Source organism: Citrus clementina, unplaced genomic scaffold (assembly GCF_000493195.1).
Source record: "Citrus clementina cultivar Clemenules unplaced genomic scaffold, Citrus_clementina_v1.0 scaffold_3, whole genome shotgun sequence".
NCBI classification, from domain to species: Eukaryota; Viridiplantae; Streptophyta; class Magnoliopsida; order Sapindales; family Rutaceae; genus Citrus; species Citrus x clementina.
The window spans coordinates 27,772,159-27,795,707 of NW_006262339.1; the positions used below are offsets into that span (position 1 = coordinate 27,772,159).

General features: G+C 32.3%; 2 protein-coding genes across 3 annotated transcripts; both read left to right on the top strand.

The window, feature by feature from the left end:
- Window positions 1–6,174: 6,174 nt before the first annotated feature.
- LOC18048099 (MDIS1-interacting receptor like kinase 2) lies at window positions 6,175–9,316 on the top strand. Its single transcript, XM_024187287.1, has 2 exons — window positions 6,175–8,896; window positions 9,003–9,316. Exons 1-2 carry the CDS (start codon window positions 6,175–6,177, stop codon window positions 9,314–9,316), a joined length of 3,036 nt encoding a protein of 1,011 aa, XP_024043055.1.
- Window positions 9,317–17,872: 8,556 nt separating this feature from the next.
- On the top strand, window positions 17,873–23,068 carry LOC18048100 (BTB/POZ and TAZ domain-containing protein 3). 2 transcript variants are annotated; one of them, XM_006442075.2, is made up of 6 exons: window positions 17,873–18,057; window positions 19,048–19,439; window positions 19,742–19,872; window positions 20,703–21,009; window positions 22,196–22,509; window positions 22,738–23,068. In XM_006442075.2, exons 2-6 carry the CDS (start codon window positions 19,098–19,100, stop codon window positions 22,865–22,867), a joined length of 1,224 nt encoding a protein of 407 aa, XP_006442138.1. In that variant the 5' UTR covers window positions 17,873–18,057; window positions 19,048–19,097; the 3' UTR covers window positions 22,868–23,068. The 2 variants fall into 2 exon arrangements, with proteins under 2 accessions (XP_006442138.1, XP_024044203.1); XM_024188435.1 differs by lacking the exon at window positions 17,873–18,057 and adding an exon at window positions 18,360–18,774.
- The last annotated feature ends 481 nt before the right edge of the window (window positions 23,069–23,549 follow it).

The following is a 23,549-nucleotide window of genomic DNA, read 5'->3' on the forward strand; positions in this document are numbered from 1 at the left end:
TTTAACATCGTAGATGTCTTTGAAAATTTTTTCCTTAAGCAATGGGGGAAAACTCTTCCCTACTTGATCAGGCTTTGACTCATACGCCTCTCAAATGGTTGTTTAGAAAAAGCTTGTGGGCACGATCCCCATACCCCTAGAAACACTCCACCCCTTCAAAATACAAAAGGTATATGAGGAGGAAACGATAGGAGAGCAAGGAAAAAAATAATAATAATTCAAAACAAAGTCGATACCTTTACAACAGTTCTACATCTTTGCTAACTTAAGCATCGCAGTGGAATTCGGAAATCTCATTTTCCAATTGTCCCATTTCACATTTTGGTTTATTATGTGTGCAAATGACTTCCATCTACCGCACTTGGTTCAGTTCACATAGAAAAGAAATAAGTATTAACAATCACATATATTTTTTTATTATATTTCCGATATGCTTTTCATGTCCTTGCATTATATAAATAAATAAAAAAAGAGAGAAAGAGAGAGAGAATTGAAGAATCTTCCCGGAAAAACATTGAGCATTAGATCCTCACTGTCAGCCATCAATGATAATGGAGGTTCTTATGTTGAGTTTTATTACAGTCTCTGATCATACATATAAAGCATTTAGTGACAGAATAAATTTAAAGAGTTAGACTGTAATTTTTTATAAAAATTAATTCGGTTCTCTTTTTGGTGGTGCAAGGATCATTGACAATAACTTATCTTGGGACCATAACTTTTTATCCTGAGCCCACACTCTTACAATGTAAAATCAATAATTTTTTATATCATGAGTGACATAGAACTTGTTTCCCAACTTTTTACTTATATTATTAATTTAAAGAGAACTTTACATGAAGTGATTTAATTTATATAAAACTGAGCTAACTTACTGTTTTTTTTTTCGGGCTAAAATTTTTAAGTAATGACGTCTGAACTAACGAAAATTTTCACTTACATATTCGAGTTCCAACATAGTATGCCAGTGATAAACACAAAAAAATTGAAAAAAAAATAAAACGTCATCTTACTGTTTATTTGATGGAAACCAAATGTTCAAAGTGACTTGATTTACAAGAACCCGATCGGCGAGCCCATGCTTTGCCTAGGTAGCCTCAGTAGCCATGCGTTGTAATAATTAATATAAGCATCAAAAAGAAAATTTGTTTTGATGTAATAAAGATTTGTACTTACTAAATTCAGCATTTCAGTTCGTTATGATGAAGTTTCTGAGTTTCGTAATCAAGTAAAATAGCATCCTTTATTAGCTGAGTCAAGTATAAAATTAAGGTGCTGATGGGCAGAGTGATTTGAGATCATCACACCAGTGATCTTTGCTAGCTCTGAGTGCAAGATAATGTTTGTAATCTTGTTAATACTCTGTATAAATAATACTCTCTTCCGAAATCCGTTGATCATATTTGTCTTTCACCTTGCAGAACTTGCTCACACAATGAAGATTACTGCATATTTGTCATTTCTTTTTTCCAAGGAAATTATTATGACAGTATTGAGATTTGAAATGATTGTTTGCAAATTTTATAGTTTAAAATTAAGCATGGATTTATTACCAAAGTATGTTTATTCTTTGCTCTATGCTTAATTCATCATTACTTGATTACAGATAAGTAAATTAATTTGAAAATTAAGCTCGAAGTGTTATATGCATTCTTCCAATATTAATTACAAGCATTCAATATGATGAAACTGTTACAAGGTGCAAATCAAAATTATGGTAACAATGTTAGTAAATAGGAAAGCTAGCTAGTCCCGACAAATTCAATACAGTCTCGTCTATTAAATTGGTCGATACGAAGGTGAATAGAAATTATAATTCAACATTTAAAGTCTCTCTGTCTCACTCATTTTAATATCTTAATCAATGCACATTAATTTGATGACAAAAAAGAAGGGTATGGATAAGCCAACCCCAAAATATTTAGAATTTCCATCCTCTCTCTGGCGTAATTTTCGGGGAAGCAAATGCCCAGTGAACAAAAGTTTGATCAATCAATGATTGGATCCAAAGATACGTAAATTAGTCAAGTCTTTCCATTAATTTTGATCACAAATGTTTATCCTATTTTGTGGGACGACTTGCCATGGACTTTAATTGTAGTTGGAAGGGGAGTGGCTATCAATACAAAGATTATTTTGACAGAATTGCTTGCAACAAGTGAACGTTTTGTTTGGGTAATTTTAAAATTGTAGATGTCTTTTAAGACTTTTGCCTTAAGCAATTGGGAAAACTCTTCCCTACTTGATCAAGCATCGACTCATACACCTCTCAATTGCTAGTCTAGATTCTATATAATTTTGGCTCGTGTGGAAAAAGCTACTCGTGGATTCCTCCTAATAACTCCAATGATTTTTCCTGAAATTAAAACCATAATCTTTAGCCTTTAACCATTTAGACTTTGGGCACGGACGAACATTGTGTTATGTAGTTCATAGTCGAAGTGAAAACGGTCTATATTTTAGCCAATATTCGGTACATAAAAACATACTTTGAAAGTTAATTAATCTAACGGAACTCATTTTTTAGGGGGAAAGGAATCAATTTACAGGCATATACCTTCAAAAATTAGATTACTCAATTTACAGGCATATACCTCTGCAAATAGATTTAATGTCAACGTAGTCAATCCCAAAAAGTCTACACAAGTACAAAAATGGTGCAAATCACGGGAAGCTTATCCGTCTTATCAACGCTTGAAAACGTGCTGAGAATTTGTTAGATTGAACACCGTGTGGACTGACTCCATCAGTTGCCCCACAAAAGTTAATGCAGTCCGCAATAGTTGTACGCCAAAGCATTATAATTTTTCTATTGCCTTTTAAATTGGCCAGTTGCTAATGAGAACTCAAAAATGACAGTCGTAATTTTATGAACCACCAATAATAATGGAGCCTCTTATGTTGAGTTTTATTACAGTCTCTGAATTCTGACTTTTTTTTATTTTTTTATTTTTTTAAAGTCCTGTACGCTGGTGGCGTATGTATTATACAATCTGGGTATATCTATTGGGAGTCTGATTCATACATATGAAACATTTAGTGACAGAATAAATTCGAATTAGACTGGGACCACACCATTTTATCCTGAGGCCACACTCTTATAAGGTAAAATCAATAATTTTTATATCAAGAAGTGACATAAACTTTGTTTCCCAACTTTTTAAATATATTGTTTATTTAAGGAGAACTTTACGTGAAGTGATTTTATTTGTATAAAAATGAGCTAACTTACTGCTTTTTTTTTTTGCCATAATTTATAAGTAATAACGTCTGCGCTAATGAAAAGTTTCAATCAGATATACAAGTTCCAATATAGTATGCTACTGATAAAAAAATAAAAAAATAAAACATCATCCTGCTGTTTATTTGATGGAAACCAAATGTTTGAAGTAGCTTGATTTACAAGAACCCGCTTTGCGAGTCCATGTTTTGTCTAGGAATCCTCAGTAGCATAGGCGGTGCCACGTTAGGACTAGAGCCCCCCTAACTTTCAAAATTACAAATTTAATTTTATATTTGTCTCATTTATTATAAAATTCCTTATTAAAATTAAACAAATAATCAAAATATTAAGTATTTATCTTTAACTTCCAACCCACAAAGATATTGTTATTTTGAGATTTGTTGCACGCTAACTCTCCTCACACAAAGAAAAAAAGAAATTATTTTATCTTATTGCGTTTATTAAAATGATTTTACTTCAATAAATCTTATGACACTTAAAATTCAATTTGATGTTTATATTACATAGGTGGGTTCTAATAACAAATTTTCAAAATTGAAAGAGATTGATAGGTTAACAAGAAAAATAGTTGATACTAAAAAAGATAAATTATGTTCATTAATTTGTTTATTGATAACATTAGTATTAAATTTACTTGTTGTCATAACTACAGTAGTAAAAGGCATTTTCAACTATGAATTTTGTGAAAAATCGTCTATGAAATTAGATTAGAGATTAATAATTGAGTAATATTATTATTACACATGTAGAAAAAGATTAATTTTGTATTCTTGATGATAAGTTTATTTTTTAACGTTTTTAACATATGAAAACACGTCGAGATCAATTATAAATGTATTGAATATATTAATGAATTTTTATTTTTGATACTTGTTATTTATTGACATTTTTCAAATTACAATATTATTTATACTTAGCCCCTGCTAAGTTTAATTTCTGGCACCGCCACTGCTCAGTAGCTTTGCGTTATCAATCACAATTAATAGAAGCATCAAAAATAGCTTTTTTTTTAAATGTAATATAAGATTTGTACTTCTAAGTTCAGCATTTGAGTTCGTTACGATGAAGTTTCTGAGTTTCTTTACGAACTAACATAACATCCTTTGCATTTTCTCATCAAATAATAATAATAATAATAATAACATCCTTTATTAGCCGAGTCAGGTATAAAAGGTGCTGATGGGCAAGTGTGTCGAAGCAGAGTGATTCGTGATTATCACAAATGTGATCTTAACTAGCTCTGTGTGAAACTGGTCGATATGAATATAAAAAGAAATTGTAATTCAACTTTTAAAGTCTCTCTGTCTCAACCATTGTAATATCTTAATCAAAAGGTACATTTGATGGAAAAAAAAATATTTGATGGCAAAAAATATTTAGACTTTCCATTCTCTCTCCGCCATAGTTTTGAGGAGATAAATGCCCAGTAAGCAAGTTTGATCAGTTGCTGTTAGGATCCAAATAAACGTTACTTAGTCAATTAATTTGTCCATTAATCTAGACCAAAAATGTTTATTCTATTTTCATAATTCAACCCCAACCTTGGGCATGGATTTTTTTTTTTAAAATTGTTATAATATGAGAATCTAAAAATTAAAATTTATGGTGTGTTTACTTGTGAAATTGGAAAATCAAAATTCACAGTGGGAATGATTGATATTTTTTACTTGTTAAAATGGAATGGAGAATCGGAATAAAATATGTAATATCCACATATTTTTTAGTCAAGGAAAAGAAATTTGATTCGCATGGGATTGAGAATCAAGCTTGCATTCCTTGAATTCACCATTTTTCCCAACACACATTTCATAATTTCATTTTTTGTCCTCAATTAAAATATTATTTTAAGTTATTGTCATTATTCTAATAATAATAATAATTTTAAAATAATAATAATAATCATCATCATCATCACCATAATGATAATGATAAATATAATAATAATGAAAATAACAACAACAACAATAATAATAACGAAAAATAATGATATTAATAACCATAATAATAATAATAATGATAATCTAATAATACTATAAATAACTATTATTATAATAGTAATAATACTTTACAGTTAGTAATTTCATCATTTCACAAGCCTCCTTCAGTGGCTGATTTTGGGCATCTTGCGGATCTTCGCGTTTATCATATCCACCTTTTAAAAGAAGAAGAAGATGATGACGATGATGTGGTGTGTGCGTGTGTTTAGAACTGTACCTTCAGCCAGTCTTTAGTTTTAAGAAAGAGTAGGAGAGGAGGGGGAAAAAATGGAGAGGAGTGGAGGGGTAATGAGAAATTGATTTCTATTGTTTGGCTTTACAAAAAAAATTAAAGGGAAAGAAATTACATGTTTTTTTTATTTGGACAAGTACACCCATTGGACTTTAGTGTTAAAATGTTAATATTAACAGTAAATATAATAAAAAAAATTAAACTATAAATTAAATTAATCTAGAACACAAATTAATAAGAAAACATTTAATTTTATATTATATTTTTAATTGATTGCTTCTTATTTTATAATCAAAATAACTAACCAAAAAGTAGTAGATGGACGACTAAAAGTTGCATATCGACGTAGAAGAACCTGACATACGGCTCAAACGGTGATTGATTTACTGAACTGCAACCAAAGGAACCATTTTTTGGATAATTTCAGAGCAATAGTATTCAGACTACTATGTAAAAAACATTCTAATCTTGGAAAACTTTTCCACCTTATGAAACATTGGAAAAATCTTCCCAACTTGACACATCGACTTGTTGACCTCTCAATTGCACTTGTGTGTGGCTTCTATAAATTTGGCGTCCAGCATGCTTGTTTTCTGCACCTTTGTATGTTTTCCAAAAGCTAAGAGTCATCAAAAGATCTTTTGAATTTCAATGACACTTCGGTTTAACTTTATTTATTTGATTCTGTTTTTGTAATATCAATGGGGTCACCAACCCTCAGTACAGTAGTTCCTTCACTTGTTTTGTTGATCCTATTTTTTGTGTTAAGTTTTTTAATAACTGTTTCTTCAGAATCTAATGAAGAAGCTGATGCTCTTCTCAAATGGAAAGCCAGCCTTCAAAGCCATAACCAATCTCTCCTTCCTTCCTGGACTAACGCCACCACCAATGTTTCGTCCAAAATAAGCCCGTGTGCTTGGTATGGAATCAGTTGCGATGACGCTGGAAGAGTCACCAACATCAGCCTCAGAAATACGGGATTAAGTGGTACGCTTCGTGATTTGTCATTCTCATCGTTTCCTCAACTTGTGCTTCTTGATCTCAGTCATAATGGATTGTTTGGTACCATCCCATCTCAAATTGGTAACCTTTCGAAACTCAGCTACATTTCTTTAGATTCCAATCAGTTTTCCGGAAAAATTCCAGCGGAGGTTGGTCTTCTGACTCATTTGAAGATCCTTGGTTTTCAATTCAATCAATTAGATGGCTCAATTCCACCAGAAGTTTGTCAGTTAAGTTCTATCGAGGAGCTTTTCTTATATGCTAACCATTTAAACGGGTCGCTTCCTCTTTTTGTGGGTAACTTGAGCAATATCATTCGATTGTATATTAGTAATAATTCACTTTCTGGTTCTATTCCTATGAACATTGGAAACTTGAAATTTCTTTTTGAATTAGATTTGAGTGATAATCAACTTGGTGGTTCAATTCCTCTTTCTTTTGGTAACTTGAGTAACTTGGCTCGATTGTACCTTTATAAAAATTTACTCATTGGTTCTATTCCGTCAAGTTTAGGAAACTTGAAGCTCATTGACTTACAGTTGAGCATTAACCAACTCACTGGTTACATCCCATATTCCTTAGGTAATGTAACAAGTTTATCATCTTTACTTCTAGCCAAAAATAAGCTCTATGGTTCTCTTCCGCCATTTGTTGGTAATTTGACCAACCTAAAAGAATTATACCTCCTTAATAACAGCCTATCCGGTTCCATTCCTCCCTCCCTTGGGAATTCAATGTTAACCTATCTAGTATTGGATTTCAATCATTTTACAAGTTATTTACCGCACAATGTTTGTCGAGGTGGAGCATTACAGTATTTTACTGTTTCTGAAAACCATTTTCAAGGAACAATCCCTAAAAGCTTGAGAAATTGCACAAGCTTATTCCGAGTACGCTTTAATGGAAACAACCTTACTGGAAATATATCAGAAGCTTTGGGCACTTATCCTAACTTGACTTTTATAGATCTCAGCCGCAATAATTTTTACGGTGAAATCTCATTTAATTGGGGGAAATGCCCAAAATTAGGCACTCTCAATGTTTCGATGAATAACATTACTGGAGGTATACCGCGTGAGATTGGAAACTCGTATCAACTACAAGCACTTGATCTTTCATTGAATCATATAGTTGGGGAGATTCCAAAGGAACTGGGAAAGTTAAATTCTCTAACCAAGCTCATTTTGAGAGGGAATCAACTGACAGGGCGTCTACCTACCGAAATCGGCTCACTCATTGAACTTGAATACCTCGACTTTTCTGCTAATAAGTTCAACAATTCAGTACCAGAAAGTCTCGGCAACTTGCTGAAATTGTACTACTTGGGCTTAAGCAACAACCAGTTTGTCCAAGAATTGCCAAAGGAATTGGAGAAGCTAGTTCAACTTTCAGAATTAGATGCAAGTCATAACCTCTTTGGAGGAGAGATACCATTTCAAATATGCAGTTTGAAAAGCTTGGAAAAGTTGAATCTCTCCCACAATAATCTCTCCGGTTCGATTCCAAATTGCTTTGAGGGAATGCACGGTCTATCAGTCATTGACATTTCTGATAATCAATTGCAAGGCCCAGTTCCAAATAGCACAGCATTTCGGAATGCCCCAGTGGAAGCGTTAGAGGGGAATAAGGAATTGTGTGGAAGTGTGAAAGGAATGCAACCATGCAAAGTTTTCTCGACACACAAGCAAAATTCTGGAGCCAAGTGGTTTGCACTAGTGTTCCCTGTTTTAGGAGCACTATTTGTTTCAATGGCGTTGATAGCAATTTTCATTCTCCGAAAGCATAAGTCAGACTCAGGAGATCGACAGAGTAGCAACCAGAACCCTCAGGGATTGTTTTCTATATTAAATTTCGAAGGGAAACTCGTGTACGATGAAATTGTTAGAGCAACAAATGATTTTGATGCAGAGTATTGCATTGGAAACGGTGGACACGGAAGTGTTTATAGAGCTGAGCTACCATGTGGGGAAGTCGTAGCTGTTAAGAAATTTCACTCACCACTCCCATGTGATCAGATTGCAGATCAAAAAGAATTCTTGACCGAAGTTCAAGCCTTGACAGAGATACGACATCGAAACATTGTGAAGTTTTATGGATTTTGCTCACATGCCCGACACTCTTTTTCGGTCTATGAATTTCTTGAAAGGGGTAGCTTGGCTGCGATCTTGAGCAGTGATGCAGCAGCACAAGAACTGGGTTGGATTCAGAGAATGAATGTGATCAAAGGCGTAGCTGATGCTCTGTCTTACTTGCACCATGACTGCTTTCCTCCGATTGTCCATCGAGACATATCAAGTAAGAACTTGTTGCTGGATTTGGAATATGAAGCTCATGTTGCAGACTTTGGAATCGCTAAGTTTCTGAAGCCAGACTCGTCCAACTGGACTGAATTTGCAGGCACATACGGATACGTTGCACCAGGTATTTATGTAGTACATTCAGCAGACTTGTAAAAGCTTACTAGTTTATGCACATTTATCTCATAAACAGAGTAAACATTTTTTTTTTTGGGTCCTTGACCTTGCAGAGCTTGCTTACACAATGAAGATCACAGAGAAATGCGATGTGTACAGTTTTGGAGTGTTAGTGTTGGAAGTGATCAAAGGGAAGCATCCAAGAGATTTTCTTTCTTCGATTTCATCTTCATCTCTCAACACGGATACAGCACTTGATGAAATGTTGGACCCGCGTCTTCCAGCTCCATCATGCAGTGTTCAAGAAAAACTGAGATCAATCGTGGAGGTTGCGTCTTCATGCTTAAATGAGAGTCCGGAGTCTAGACCAACTATGAAGATAGTCAGTCGACAATTGCAGATTTCAGCTGCCTTGACTGAGTCTTAATTTTCTAAGTATACTTCTAATTTACTTGGTGTCTTTTTTTTTTTTCTTTCTTCTAATTTGCTTGGTTTATTTGTCTCATGTACTGTCGTTTGATTGGTTTAGTTTTCAAGAATCAGGAGGCGTTGGTTATTACGTCATCCATATATAATTGGTATATGGTGTACTCTTTTCATTTATAAATAAAGTTTGCTCATACCTTAGAAGTTTAGTTAAAAGAACGCATGGGGCAGTGGTGAGCACATTTGAGGACATGTGGAGTCTGTACAATGAAGAACAAGATTAGTAAGACAGTTTGTAATAATTAAAAATAATAATTTCTTGCGACATGTACAAAAAGGTGAACCCCTCAAATTTAAACTTGAAAGTGCGTACCACTGTATTAATTAATGGCTGGCTCTTACGTACCAATAATGTTAAATTAAATGTTAAAAGAAAGGAATAGATATGGGGAAAAAATTAAAAATTGAGGATAATTTACAATGTAGTCCTAGTGATTTAACCAAAAATCAAATAAAGCAATAATAATTAGTTTTTTTTTTTTGAATGATTTGTCTTAGCTTTGAGTAAACGATTTGAAGGAACTTATCGCTCTCACCAATTGTCTTGAATGCTCTAATGGCTTATACTTTGTAGAATCGCCAATGTTGTGATAACAACTTTGATGGTTAAAGTTTGATTGTGAATCTCGATTGAATGACTTAATTTACGTTAATCTTGTTTCTGGATGTTTAATTTTGTCATGTCAAAGTTAATGCAGCCACAAAAGAGTTAAGCGGGCTGGAGTCAGAGAATGAATGGGATAAAAGGCGTTGCCGATGCCTTGTAATATTCGTTTGTTGCCATTTTGAGGAATATTATTATGCAACACATTCTATAGAGATATAACAGCTTACTAATTTATACGCATTGATCTTTAAAAAGAGAGTAAACATTTTTTTTTCTTTTTTTTATTTGTCCTTGACCTTGTAGAGCTTGCTTACACAATCAAGATCACAGAAATATACGAGGTGTACAGTTTCGGAGTGTTAGTATTGGAAGTGATCAAGGGAAAGCATCCAAGAGATCAGATGTATTTTTTCCGCAGTTTCAGCTTCATCTTCCAATGCCGCTTGATGAAATGTTGGATTCTCGGCTTCCACTTGATCCATAGTTCGATGTTCAGAGCAAGTTGGTCATTACTGTTTGAATTTTAAATATCTGCCTTCATTTCTGCTGCACAAGTTAATTATACGCATCATGCTTATGCAGGCCTTAATTCGGAGCAAAATAATGTTATTAGTTGACAGAATGTGCAACTAGAGAATGATGTAATTCATAGTTAATTAGTCTGTCTTCAACACAAAATAGAAAATTTAGTTGACAGATGGCCACAAAAGACTAGCTTCGTTTTTGCTAAAAAATAAATAAAATCTGCTTCTATGCCCCCAATTTCAAAACTATCATTGATATAGAGCCATTGAACCTGGGCTTCATATTCAACTTTTCAGCGTTCCATTTCTAGCCTGAAGTTTTTGAGAGCTTGGACGCACTTGACACTACATAACCCTCGCGAGATATGTCCCAAATCCCCTGGGCCATAATTTTGCTACAAAACCCGACAGAGTTAATGATCCTTATTAATTATGAATTACATCGTCCTTTGGTTGCACAAGTTTGGATAAAAATCGGCTGAGTTTGTGTGGACTATTAAGCACTAAATCAATAGTTGAGATTTGTCCAACGTGAATTAACAAAAAAATTGTGAATGAAGTTTTGTTTGGTATTAAGGTATTGTTATCTTTAAATCACAATTATTGTGAAAAATAAAGGTATAATAAAAAAGTAAAAGTTAGTAATTTGTAATAAATATAACTTTTAAATGATAATTTTGATAAAAATAATAAAGATACATAAGTTTTCTATCATTTCAGTTTCTAAGTTATAGTGATGATAGAGTTACAAACTCTTATATAAATTTATTTTGTATAAACTGATGCATAAATTATTTGTTAGATAAAATCATAAAAATATAAAATAATAAAATAAATTATGTGAAACAAAAAATATTTTATTTAATTTAATTATGTCATATTAATTTATATAAAATAAAATTATATAAAAATTTATAGTTAGGTTATTGATCTGCACCGATATGTAGAGTCTTCTATTTATGTTAGCGTAAACCAGCACCTATACATACAGTATTCTATTTGGTTGAGTGCACTATCCAATTTTTCCGTCCAATATGATTACTCTTAAAATAAAAACCATGGACCCCATGAACGAGACGTCACGTGGGCCCACTAATCTTGATGATCATATCTTTTTCATGCCAAAAAAAAAACACCCCCGCTTTACAACGACACCGTCTTTTCTTTGTCTTTCCTTTCGTTTTCGTCAGCCTCCACCAACCCTTAAATAGCCGCCCCATTTTCTTTCACTCCGAGCCATTGTCCACGCGTCCCACCATGATTGCTTCTCCGGTTCTAATCACAAGATTTTCGTCAAATGGACGTACGAGATGGGCCCCATCTCTGCGCAGACCACACCGTCTATTCTCTTTGTGAAAAGAAAATAAAACTATTAAAATCTGTAAATCATTCTATCTTCTCGTGATAAATTGAATTCAACTCTTTTTTTAATCTTTTATTTATAAATAGTAAATAAAAAAATGGGTAATTTTTAAAAACCTCCCTTGAGGTTTGGGCTTGTTGCAAGTAGATAGCGAGAATTGATTTATTTGTAAAAAACCCCCTACCGTCAGTTAAGTTTAACATTGACCGTTAGTTGACCGTGCAAAGACAATATTACCCTTAACAATAGTTTATAAACGAAAATAACTAAAAAAAAACCAAAATTATTAGCTATTTTACACTTTTTAAATTATTGATATTTTCTTAAAGTTTCTATAAAAAAGTTAAAATTAAAAAATTAAAAAATCCTCTTTAAATTATTGATATTTCCTTAAAATTCCTACAAAAAAGATAAAATTAAAAATTTAAAAATGAAATAGTCATAATCTTTAACTATGATATTGTAAATTTTTAAAATTGACAAGGATAAAATTATCAAAAAATAGGGTTTGTGCTTTTTGCACCAATAATTTTAGTTTTTTTTTAGTTATTTTCGTTTACAAACTATTGTTAAGGGTAATATTGTCTTTGCACGGTCAACTAACGGTCAATGTTAAACTTAACTGACGGTAGGGGGTTTTTTACAAATAAATCAATTCTCGCCATCTACTTGCAACAAGCCCAAACCTCAGGGGAGGTTTTTAAAAATTACCCATAAAAAAATCAAAAGAATTCAACTGAATATTCCTTTTGAGAAATTATAAAAACAGAATTATACAGTGGTGAACTTCCTTGCACGAACATGACCTTGATTTAATTTATTGAACATACGTATATGTTACTTTAATATATTTTTTTCTTATAGTTTACAAAATGTAGTGCTTATTTTCTTTCGTATACCAAATAATGGATGTGTATGTAGGTTGAAGCAAATATAATTTTATAAACTAACATTATGTTGTATCGTATTTGGTATACTATTTAATTTTGACATCTTATGACATTATTATTAAATCTTCAATAAAGATTCTTCATTGTATTAAACAATTTTCTATATAATATAAATTATGTATTTCGTCATAATAGAAGCTGTCAAGAAATATTGTTTCAACTTTATATTAAGAATTTGTATTCATAAATATATAATATGATCTAAACCTTAAACATTAAAATTGTTTCATAACTTAATTATCAATAAAAGATTTAACAATTTTTTAATTATTGATTGTAAATATTAGCACATTATAATACAATATTAAAATAACCTTAATCTATTACTTCACATTGTAAATCTATAGAATTAATTTGAATTAGTAAAATTATTAAGCCAAAGTTAGAAAGATATATCAAATTTGGCTAGAACTACCTATTAAAGAAACATTTACGTATTCTATATGGATACATTATGTGGCAGAAAAATGAAAACTTTGGCTAGTCAACCAATTAATCAAACAAGGTCCCCTGAATATAATGAGAACTTGACCTTTTGTTGTATATTAGCAACAAGTTGAGTGTTGTGTGACTTAAGATTAAAATATTAATTAAACTACAAAATTATATCATTTAAGAAATTATATTTAGGTATTTACTTAATTAAAATTTTAGTTAGCCGCCTAGTGACTTAGATTTAGAATTTTAGATAAGACTCTAGTTCATCTCTCATGTGAGAATGTTAATTCACTAAGCATCATGTGGCATTTTCTTTAAAGATTTTTTAATTGTTTGATGGTTGTGAGAGTAAAATTTAAATTAATAAAAATAAATATAATTATCATGTTAACGGGACCACATCTTAGTCGCTAATTCATATAAGAATATGAATTCAAATATCACATAAATAAAATTAAAAAAAAATAGATTTATTAACATCGCAGTTACAAGTTGACTTTAAATTTTTAATGAATCTGTCATTATATTTTTTTCGCTGAATAATCATATTAATATTTAAGTTATTAGATAAGGATCCAACATTAACATTTGAAGTTTATGCTTTAATAAATTGTGTAAATTCGATAACAAAAACATTAAATTCAAACAAAAGTAAAATTTACATGTTGTTCAGCTAGTCTTGGAATAACAGAGTACTTGTGCAATACTTATTACGACCAAAAGAAAATTTTTTGATTGGCCATGTCTTTCAAATTCGTAATCAAATGGCAGATGTTTTAACTAAATTTGTACTCTGTCGCTTTGATTTTTATGTTTGGCTCGATCCCAGCCAATTACTTTATTATTTTTTATTGGTTATTCGGAAATAAATGAAGTCTATTATTCAGAAAAATAATTACCTGCAAAAATCGTACTCCATTTTCAATTATTCGTATCCAGAATCTTACAAAAAGGTAATAATATTCCTAATTAATTAAAAAAAATGATGCGCAAGCAGGCAAGTCCACACGAAACCGACCGAAAAGCGCAAAAGAAAAACAAAAGAAAAGAAAAAGAAACACGTTCATTCAATTTATCGTGATACGATAAATGCTTAACAAAATGTCATATCAATTTCACCATCAAAACTACGGTAATTTCTTATATAGATTAAAAAAAATTAAAAGCAAATAAAAACAAAAAAAAAAAGCAACAACTGTACTGCAACTTAGCGTTCCCAATTTTCCAATAAATAAAATAAGAGTTATTTTAAATATCCCTCCCGATTTGATATAATTCCAGTTAGATGGTGAAATTAATTATATTCTCACTTATCTTCTTTACGGTTATTATACATACACATATAACGTTAGTATTTGAGGGCAAAAATGTACAAGACATGTTGAAAATCTAAAAAAAAAATTAACAATTAAAAATGGTTTGAAATTCATTAGATAATTATATTATCCAATTACACTAAATATCTATTGTGTAAAATAGTGAATTTTCTCTTTCTCCAGCACAAAAAAGTAATGAAAATATCTTGCTCTCACATCAAGAATCAAAGCATTTTCCACTCTACTCCCCTACTCTCAGTTGCTAGAACAAAAGTAAATAAACAATATATAACCCATGAAAAAGACAAGCATGGGTGGTCGGAAAAGGCCATCGACCAGTGACGATTGACGGCGGTCGGGATATGCCACTGGTATTGGAGTTTGTAAGAAGTTAGTTACTTTATTAAAGTCTAAAATTTTTAAATACCTTTAATTTTTCTTATTTTTAGAGATTTCATAAGTAGTTGTTGGTTGGGTTTGATTTTCTTGTTCATTGGGTTGATGGTGGAAAAATTGATTAAAAAGAGAATGGGTTTAGCAATATGTGGGCATGAGTTGAAAAAAAATTGTTATTGGTTGTGTTTTTGTTTGTGATTTACACCATAAATAGTATAATAAAACATATAAAACTAATAATTTGTGATTTTTATGACAAATATGTATGTAAAATAGAAGTAGTCTTAGCTGTAATGTTTATTTTTTCGGCCAAAGTTTACTAAAGTTGATCTGTTTATAAATTTGTAGTATTTTTGTGCGCCCGTCGCACAAACACAATTTTTGTGTTTTTTAGCGACAGGGGCCTGTCCCCCGTGCGACAGACCCACGTTGCACGAACACAGTTTTTGTTTTTGGGCGACAGCATTATCGCCCGTGTGACGGGCTTATGTCGTCTGAATTCAATTTCTGTGTTTTTGGGTGACAATGCTTGTCATACAGGCGACAACCCTTGTCGCCCAAAAAACACAGTTTATGCTTAATATTAATTCAAAATAAAAATAGTAAACAAACACACACACACACATAATTAAAACATATATATACATTATTATTATCACAATTATTATTAATAACTTTATTAAAATGTATTACTATTATCATTATTTTTCTTTATTATTGTAAACGTTGTTTTTATTTTTTAGTAATATCGTTGTTGTTGTTGTTGTTGTTGTTATTATTATTATTATTATTATTTTTCTTCTTCTTCTTCTTCTTCTTCTTCTTCTTCTTCTTCTTCTTCTTCTTAATTATTACTTTGTTTTCACTTATTAGTGTCTGCATATTCACATATGATCGGGACGAAATGCCAACTGAACCGTCTGTTGTTTCACTAGAACCTGCAGCAGAAATGGATTGGTTTGACTTAGCAGACGAGAATAAGTTTGCTCTCCCTGATTTGAATGATGAGGTTCACATTGAGTAGGTGACAGCAATAGAAGCTTCTCTTGAGAGGATGCCAGCAAATGACGATGGAGATCACTATGCGGATGAACCTACAAAAAATGATATTGACAATGATTTGCCTCACGCTGATAGCGAAGGAGAGTTTAATGAAGTTGTTGGCGCTGCGCTTGAGTTTTTGTATATTCTGTATAAATGTGATACTAACGAACTCACATTATAGTGACAATGCCATGTATAAAGTATAACTTAACTATCATAGCATATTGTTAGTGCAATTGTTCTTTTTGTGTATATGAGTGACTGTTGGATGTATAGGTTGATGAAATTGAGTCAATTTGTGACTGTCACCAACTGTAAGCTGCGGAAATGCACATGTCGTTGTAATTTAAATTATGATGTCATTCTACTTAGTATTATTTTCTAATTCAATTAACTCATACTATTTTTTTTTCCTTTTGGTACAAATTTAAATGTTTGTTATTTATGTTGTTGGTTTGGTGATATACAACTTGATGGTTTGGAATTTACTTATTTCTTTAAACAACTAAAATACTACTAGTTTAGTGGTGATGGAATCCTTTAATGTATTTTGGAGACTGACATAGTCTGTTGCTGAGAAAACTAAATTATATTTTAGTGGTTTTGATTTCACGCGACAGTTTCTGTCTCCCAAGAGACGAGCATTCGTCACTCAAAATTAGTTAAACAAGTTTTCTGTAATTTGGTGAGACAGCCACCTGTCTCCCGGGAGATGAGCATTCTTCACTTAAAATTACATAAACAAGTTTTCTGTAATTTGGGGAGACAAACACCTATTGCCCAGGAGACAGTGCATGTCACTTAAAAAGTAGGCGCGATTGCGATAGGCCCTGTTGCGTGCGCGATTTTATAGAAATCCAAAATAGCCTCTTAAGCTTGTTGTCGCAAACGTTTTGTACTAGATGATGAGTTTACAAAACATGACTTTGCATGAATGCACCATCAACACCTTAATCTACCTAAAATGAGACAAAAAATCCCTAATAGATATTTTGTCGAGCACCTCATGTGCCATTTATTAACTACCAACTTCATTAAATCATTTTTTAATATTTACTCGACAATCAATCCTAATGCTCATTTATAATCATCTATACACTCATCTGTCATCAATCAATCTTAGTATATGTTACTTTAATTCAACTGATATTCCTTTTGAGAAATTATAAAAACAAAAAATTATACGGTAGCCAACTTCCTTGCATGAACATGACCTTGATTCAATTTATTGAATATACATAAATGTTACTTTAATATACTTTTTTTTATAGTTTACAAAATGTAGTGCTTATTTATAAAATTTTTTGATTCGCCATGTCTTTCATATTTGTAATCAAATGACAGATGTTTTATCTAAATTTGTATTCTGATGCTTTGATTTTTATGTTTGGCTAGATCCCAGGCAATTACTTTGTTATTTTTGATTGGTTATTCGGAAATAAATGAAGTCTATTATTCAGAAAAATAATTACCTGCAAAAATCGCACTCCATTTTCAATTATTCGTATCCAAAATCTTACAAAAAGATAATAATATTCCGATCTAATTAAAAAACGACACGTAAGCAGACAAGTCCACACGAAACCTACCTAAAAGCGCAAAACAAAAAAGAAAAAGAAAAAGAAACACGTTCATTTAATTTATCACGATACGATAAATGCTTAATAAAATGTCATATCAATTTCACCATCAAAACTAGGGTATTTTCTTTAATTATATTAAAGAATTTTTTTAAAAGCAAATAAAAACAAAAAAAAAAAAGCAACAAGTGTACTGGAACTCACCGCTCCCAATTTCCCAATGAATAAAATAAATATAAAGGACTCGTGCGTGCCTTCCATTTACCTCCTGTTTTTGTCACCCGCCTCTTCCTCATCTCGCCACCTGTTTCCCCCACTACACCCCCAAGACGTCACCGTTTCATTCTCACTCCTTCCTCACACCCCTCTACTTTTCCCCACATTCCTTCGTTTAGTATCAACTCAAAAATTCGTTTTTTTAACATTAATAATAATAATTTTATTGAAATAAATCAATCAAAAAGGTAACCCCAAATATCTCCTCCAGCTTTTTGCTGCTTCTTAATTTTGATCGACTATGACGATGTACTAAAGCTTCAATTTTTTTCAGTTTTTTCAGTCAACGCTTTTGCTTCAAGATTTCGTTTTACCTTCCTTGAAAATTAAAGCTCACCTAATTGATACGATTAAAATTCTTTTTTTAGCTGAAGATTGATACAATTTTCACTTCATTTTTTTCTTAACTTTGTATCCGGATTTGCTACTTTGTTTAAAGTTTTTTTTAATTTTTTTTATATTTTTCTGTGGAGCTAAGCACGTCTTTGGTTACAGCTTTATATTATTTTAACATATAATTAGACTAATTTATTTATTTGTGGATTTATTATTTTTTAAATATGGTTTGAGACTTCTGATGTTTCAATATTTATCGCACACGTGTAGTGCAGTGGCTTTAATAAATGTGGTACTGTAAAGTTTAAAGCTTTTTGCATGTGAATGAGTTGGTGTGTACTCTTTCATTGATGTTTAGATTCATGTATGTGGTGATCTCTGATCTGGGTACATGTTAGATTTTAATTTTATGGCATGGTTCATTTGACCAAATTTTATTGTTACTTGAACTGATGAACACGAATTTTGAAGTGAATACGTGTGTTTGATTGACTGGATTTTGTAAGATTCCTTTGTAGAAGTATTTTAATCCCACGAACAGTATGATTCAGCAAATAGCTTTGGGAATGGTATTGATTCTATTCTTGTTTGTTTATTCATATAAGAACTTTGATGCAACCTTCAGATTCCTTTTGAACTATGTAGTTATATATTTGGATTAGTTTATAGCATATCAACTGTTGATTGTTGCATTTAGATGTTTTTTGTTACTTCCGCTCTTGATTGCTTATTATATGTTAGTTAAAGAGCAAACATTATACAAGTTCTTGATTGATTAGTGCTCTTTCGTATAACGGGTTCGTGACTGATGTTCACTTTCTTATTTGACTTTGTTTATGCAGTTCTTGTAGAGAGATTGTGTAATTTGAATATTCAGATACTTCCGTAGCTGATGGCTTCGCCAGATATTGAGTCTCCCTGGCTTTGTGCCGCTGGCGAATCCTTCTGTGGGTCGTTTAATATACGTGTGGAGGAGGGGAATGCAGCCGATATTTTACATGTGCTGGAAGTTCCCACCTCTTCTGTAACCTATAACTGTAGTATACCCAAGCCACCCCCTCTCCCTATTAAACCCTGTACAAAAAACAAATATCCCAATAGATTTTTACATTGTAGTTTTGTTCCAAAGGAAACAAAGGATGTATGGGATAAGCTTTTCAAGGAAGGAAATGGTGCAGATGTCTATATTATAACCATGGACGAATCCTGTATTCAAGCTCATTCCAGTATACTGGTTAGTTAATTGAACTTTGCCTTACTTCTCTGTTAAAGTGGAGCTACTCGGGATTATCTCATTGACAATTTCTTTAGTACTGTAAAGTAATTTCATTTCGGAGATGTTATGGATGTTAAATAGATGTTCCAGTGGCTATGTTAGCAATTTTAGAACCTGCGTGAAGAGTTGGCATCTATTCAACATAAATATACAGTGTTTGGAATTACTCTGTTTATAAATGGATAGAAGAAATCCTGGGACCGTTAATATTCAATTTTGATGGGAGAAAATTCCTGAAGTTAGAACTGTTATTTGTGCAGAGTATTGCCTCACCTGTGCTGGGGAATATTCTGCAGCAATCAAAAGTAAAGAATGGTTTCAAATATATCAAAATTCCAGGGGTGCCTCATGAAGCTGTCTATGCATTTTTTCGTTTTCTCTATTCCTCCTGGTATGTTGAAAGAATTCTTGCCATATTCTCATTATGCTTGAATATCTAAGTGGGCTGTCAAAATCATTTCTGTGATAATTTTCCTATCTGTATCTTTTGTCATATTCTGAACATTATTTTGTTTCGTAAAATGATGAATATAATTTTCAGAGGATTTGCACGTTACTAATTTATTGGGTCCTAAGATTCCTTGAAAATGAATTATTATGGTGTTGATGATTCAAAAATGGGTCCCAGATTTTCACTGCAGTAACTCTGACATTTGATTTTGTTCCTGTTTGATATTATGTTCTTATAATGTTTATCAATAATAGTTGATGCAACATTAGAGTCCCTGTGAAGCACATTTACGCTTACATTAGTCATTGTATTTTAAAAATACTCAGTGCATCTAGTTTGTTTATTCTGTTTAATTCTTATAAAGACTATTTCCTGAGAAATAGCTTTCAGGCATTTGACTCAAGCTATGGTGAGTTTGATTTTCCAGCTGACCTATCTTCTGGTCTGTGGTTCTACCTATAGTTCTTCCAATGTCATAATTGTCCACATTGATGGTAACTGAGGCTTGAAACACAAAAGAAATGACTCGGTATCTAAACTCTGGTTTTGTAAAAGAACCCTTGGACAGAGGAAAGAGAGTCTTACATGGTTTATATGCTTGTTCTGAAAGAGAGAACCTTGTTTCTTGATTTGCATGATAAATGGTAGTTGATCCAATTTTTGCTTTGGTAGAACAAGATGGTCCAAGTTACCTTTCAGTTATTTTCTGCATTTTCAACCGTCCTGGCTTACCTTGTTTGACTTATTGATTCTTCCATATCCTAATGCAGCTTTGAAGAGGAAGATTTGAAGAAGTTTGTTCTCCATTTGTTGGTTTTGTCACACTCCTACTTGGTTCCACCTCTGAAAAGAGTGTGTGAATACTTTCTAGAACAGGGAGGGTTAACCAAAGAAAATGTAATAGATGTGCTACAGTTAGCAAGGAACTGTGATGCACCAAGACTCTCCTTAATATGTGTGCGTATGGTTGTGAAGGACTTCAAAGCTATAACTTTAACTGAAGGTTGGAAAATCATGAAGCGTGCTAATCCTGCACTGGAACAAGAACTTGTAGAGTCCGTTGTTGATGAAGACTCCGTAAGGCAGTTCCTCTTCTTATTTTGGAGCAATTTATATTGGTTTTTTGATGATGCTAATGATATTGCCTTACGTTATGTGGAATCTATTATGATGACTGCCAAATGTCTTCCTGTTTGCGTTTTGAAATTTTGATTCCTTTATTGGATTGTGGTAATTGTTGTTTTCATATTGATTTTAGTATTAATATCTGCACCAAAAATGTTTGCATTAGCCCCTATGCGCCTGCTCAGCATGATAAATGTTGAGTACAATACAACTCCCTATAGTTTGCTTCTCAATTTAATAACCATTGTGTTCTTTCCTGTAAAGAATTCTATAATTTAAGCATCAGTATTGGTTAAACGTATGAGAATTTATTTTTCACTTCCTTCAAAATTTGATAAATTTTCCAACCTTTTCTTTGTAGTCAGTCTCAAATAAAATGTGTTTGTGCATTATGCTTGAACCCTGTTTTTCAATTTATTTCTGAAATACGTCATTTTGAATCACTTTTTTAAAGGCATTTTGATGTTCAGAATGTATTTAAGTTAACCACGGCAGAGCTTTTGCACATTTGGCATTATATTTCTTCTCTGTGGAATATCTTTGGACCCCGTAAAAGCTCTCCAGTTTAATCATTTAGCGACTTTTTGTCTGATAGAACATGTTTCCTCGAAGGCACGTGCGCTTAGTTAAATGCAATATAGTTGCCAGTTTTCTGAATGACATAAATAAAATTTGTAGTTTATTATGATTTCAAACCCCTGAATGCATATTCACCACTACTTCAATCAATTTACTTCTCAATACCTTGGTGGTAATTTCTCATTTTATTAATTTCCACATCCAGAGTTCTGTTTTCTTTCATGAAAGCTAAAAAATGTGTTTGCTTTCATTATAATTTCTCTCTTAAAACATGATGCTAGTGCAGGCATCATTGGACTGCAGAGGACAAGAACTGCTGTCTCAAATTATGATTTACTTGTAATATTGAGCATGAATAAGTGTGTACTGAATGCGCTTTTCTGAGATAGTTATTTAGAAAGTAGAGTGCAAAAATATTCCCTTATTAATTAGAAAGTCAACTCGTGATATTGCTGTCATATGGTTTCAGGAATTTTATGACTCATTTAGAATCACTTCCGTTGTTGTCACATGGATTCAGGAACTCTGTTACTCATTTAGAATCACTTCCTGATTTCAGAGAAAACAAGAGAGGTTAAGAAAAGTGGAAGAGCGAAAGGTGTACTTACAGCTGCATGAGGCAATGGAGGCACTTCTTCACATATGCAGGGACGGCTGTAGGACAATTGGTCCACGTGACAAAGTGCTGAAAGGAAGCCAGGTTGCCTGCAATTTTCCAGCTTGCAAAGGGCTCGAGGCTTTAGTCCGTCATTTCTCCAACTGTAAGACTCGGGTTCCTGGTGGATGTGTTCACTGTAAACGCATGTGGCAGCTGCTTGAACTGCATTCTCGCATGTGCAATGAACCTGATTTATGCAAGGTCCCTCTTTGTAGGTAAGCATGAAATTAACCTGTGTTTGTGCCATTAAACATTTGGGAAAGAAGAACTGAAAGTCATTTATACTCTAATAGAATATCTTGTTAACAGATCGTAGTTTTGGGAAAATAAGCTTTAAATACTTGAATTTTTTTGTTTTTGTTTTTTGGAAAAGAAGAAAACAGGATATGGGGTTCTTTTTTACAGTGGTATTAACACTGTTTCTGTAAATATGGATTGCTTAGGCATTTCAAGGAAAAAATGCAGCAGCAGAGCAAAAAAGACGAAGCCAAGTGGAAATTGTTGGTGAGCAAGGTAATATCAGCAAAGAAAGCATTAGGACCATTTTCTGCCCGGCATGCAGGTTTATTATGACGTCCTTTAATTTCAGCACATTCTTGTATCTGTTCGAATGCTGCTGGGGTTAATAATATTTCCCAAGACTTCTGGAGGAAACCCGGTAAAATTGTAAAAATAAAAGAATAAGAGCGAATAAAATTTTTTGTTTCTTGGCAAGAGGATCTTGCAGGAGAATGGTGAAGTGAAACGATTAAGTTTCAGTTTCAGATCTAAATATTCATTTTGTGATGTTTCTTTTTTCTCTTTTCTTTTTTTTCTCTTTTGAATGAAACACGCTATTAAAAAAAATAAAAATTGCCCACACACACACACACACTTCTCTGAAGTTGATTTGGTTGTCCATTAGATTTAATAAAATAAACCTAAAAGAAATGAATTTATGTAACAAAACCAGAGCATTAAATTTGGAAGTTCTAGTATCTATTTTTTGTCTAGATAATAATTTCTTTTTTGATCAACTCTAAAGAATAATTTCTTACGCAAGGGGTAATTATAATTTTGTGAATTACGGCCGGAAATTAAAAATAAATAAATACATTTGTTTTTCCCGCAATTATCTTGTGTGCGTCAAACTAATGCCACGACTTGGTGAATGTGTATGGGTCGCCGCTAGCATATATTTTTCAACTTTTTAATTAAGGGTGGGAAAAAAATTTGTCTCTAAAATGTGACAGAGAAAAGATGTTAACAATTGCCA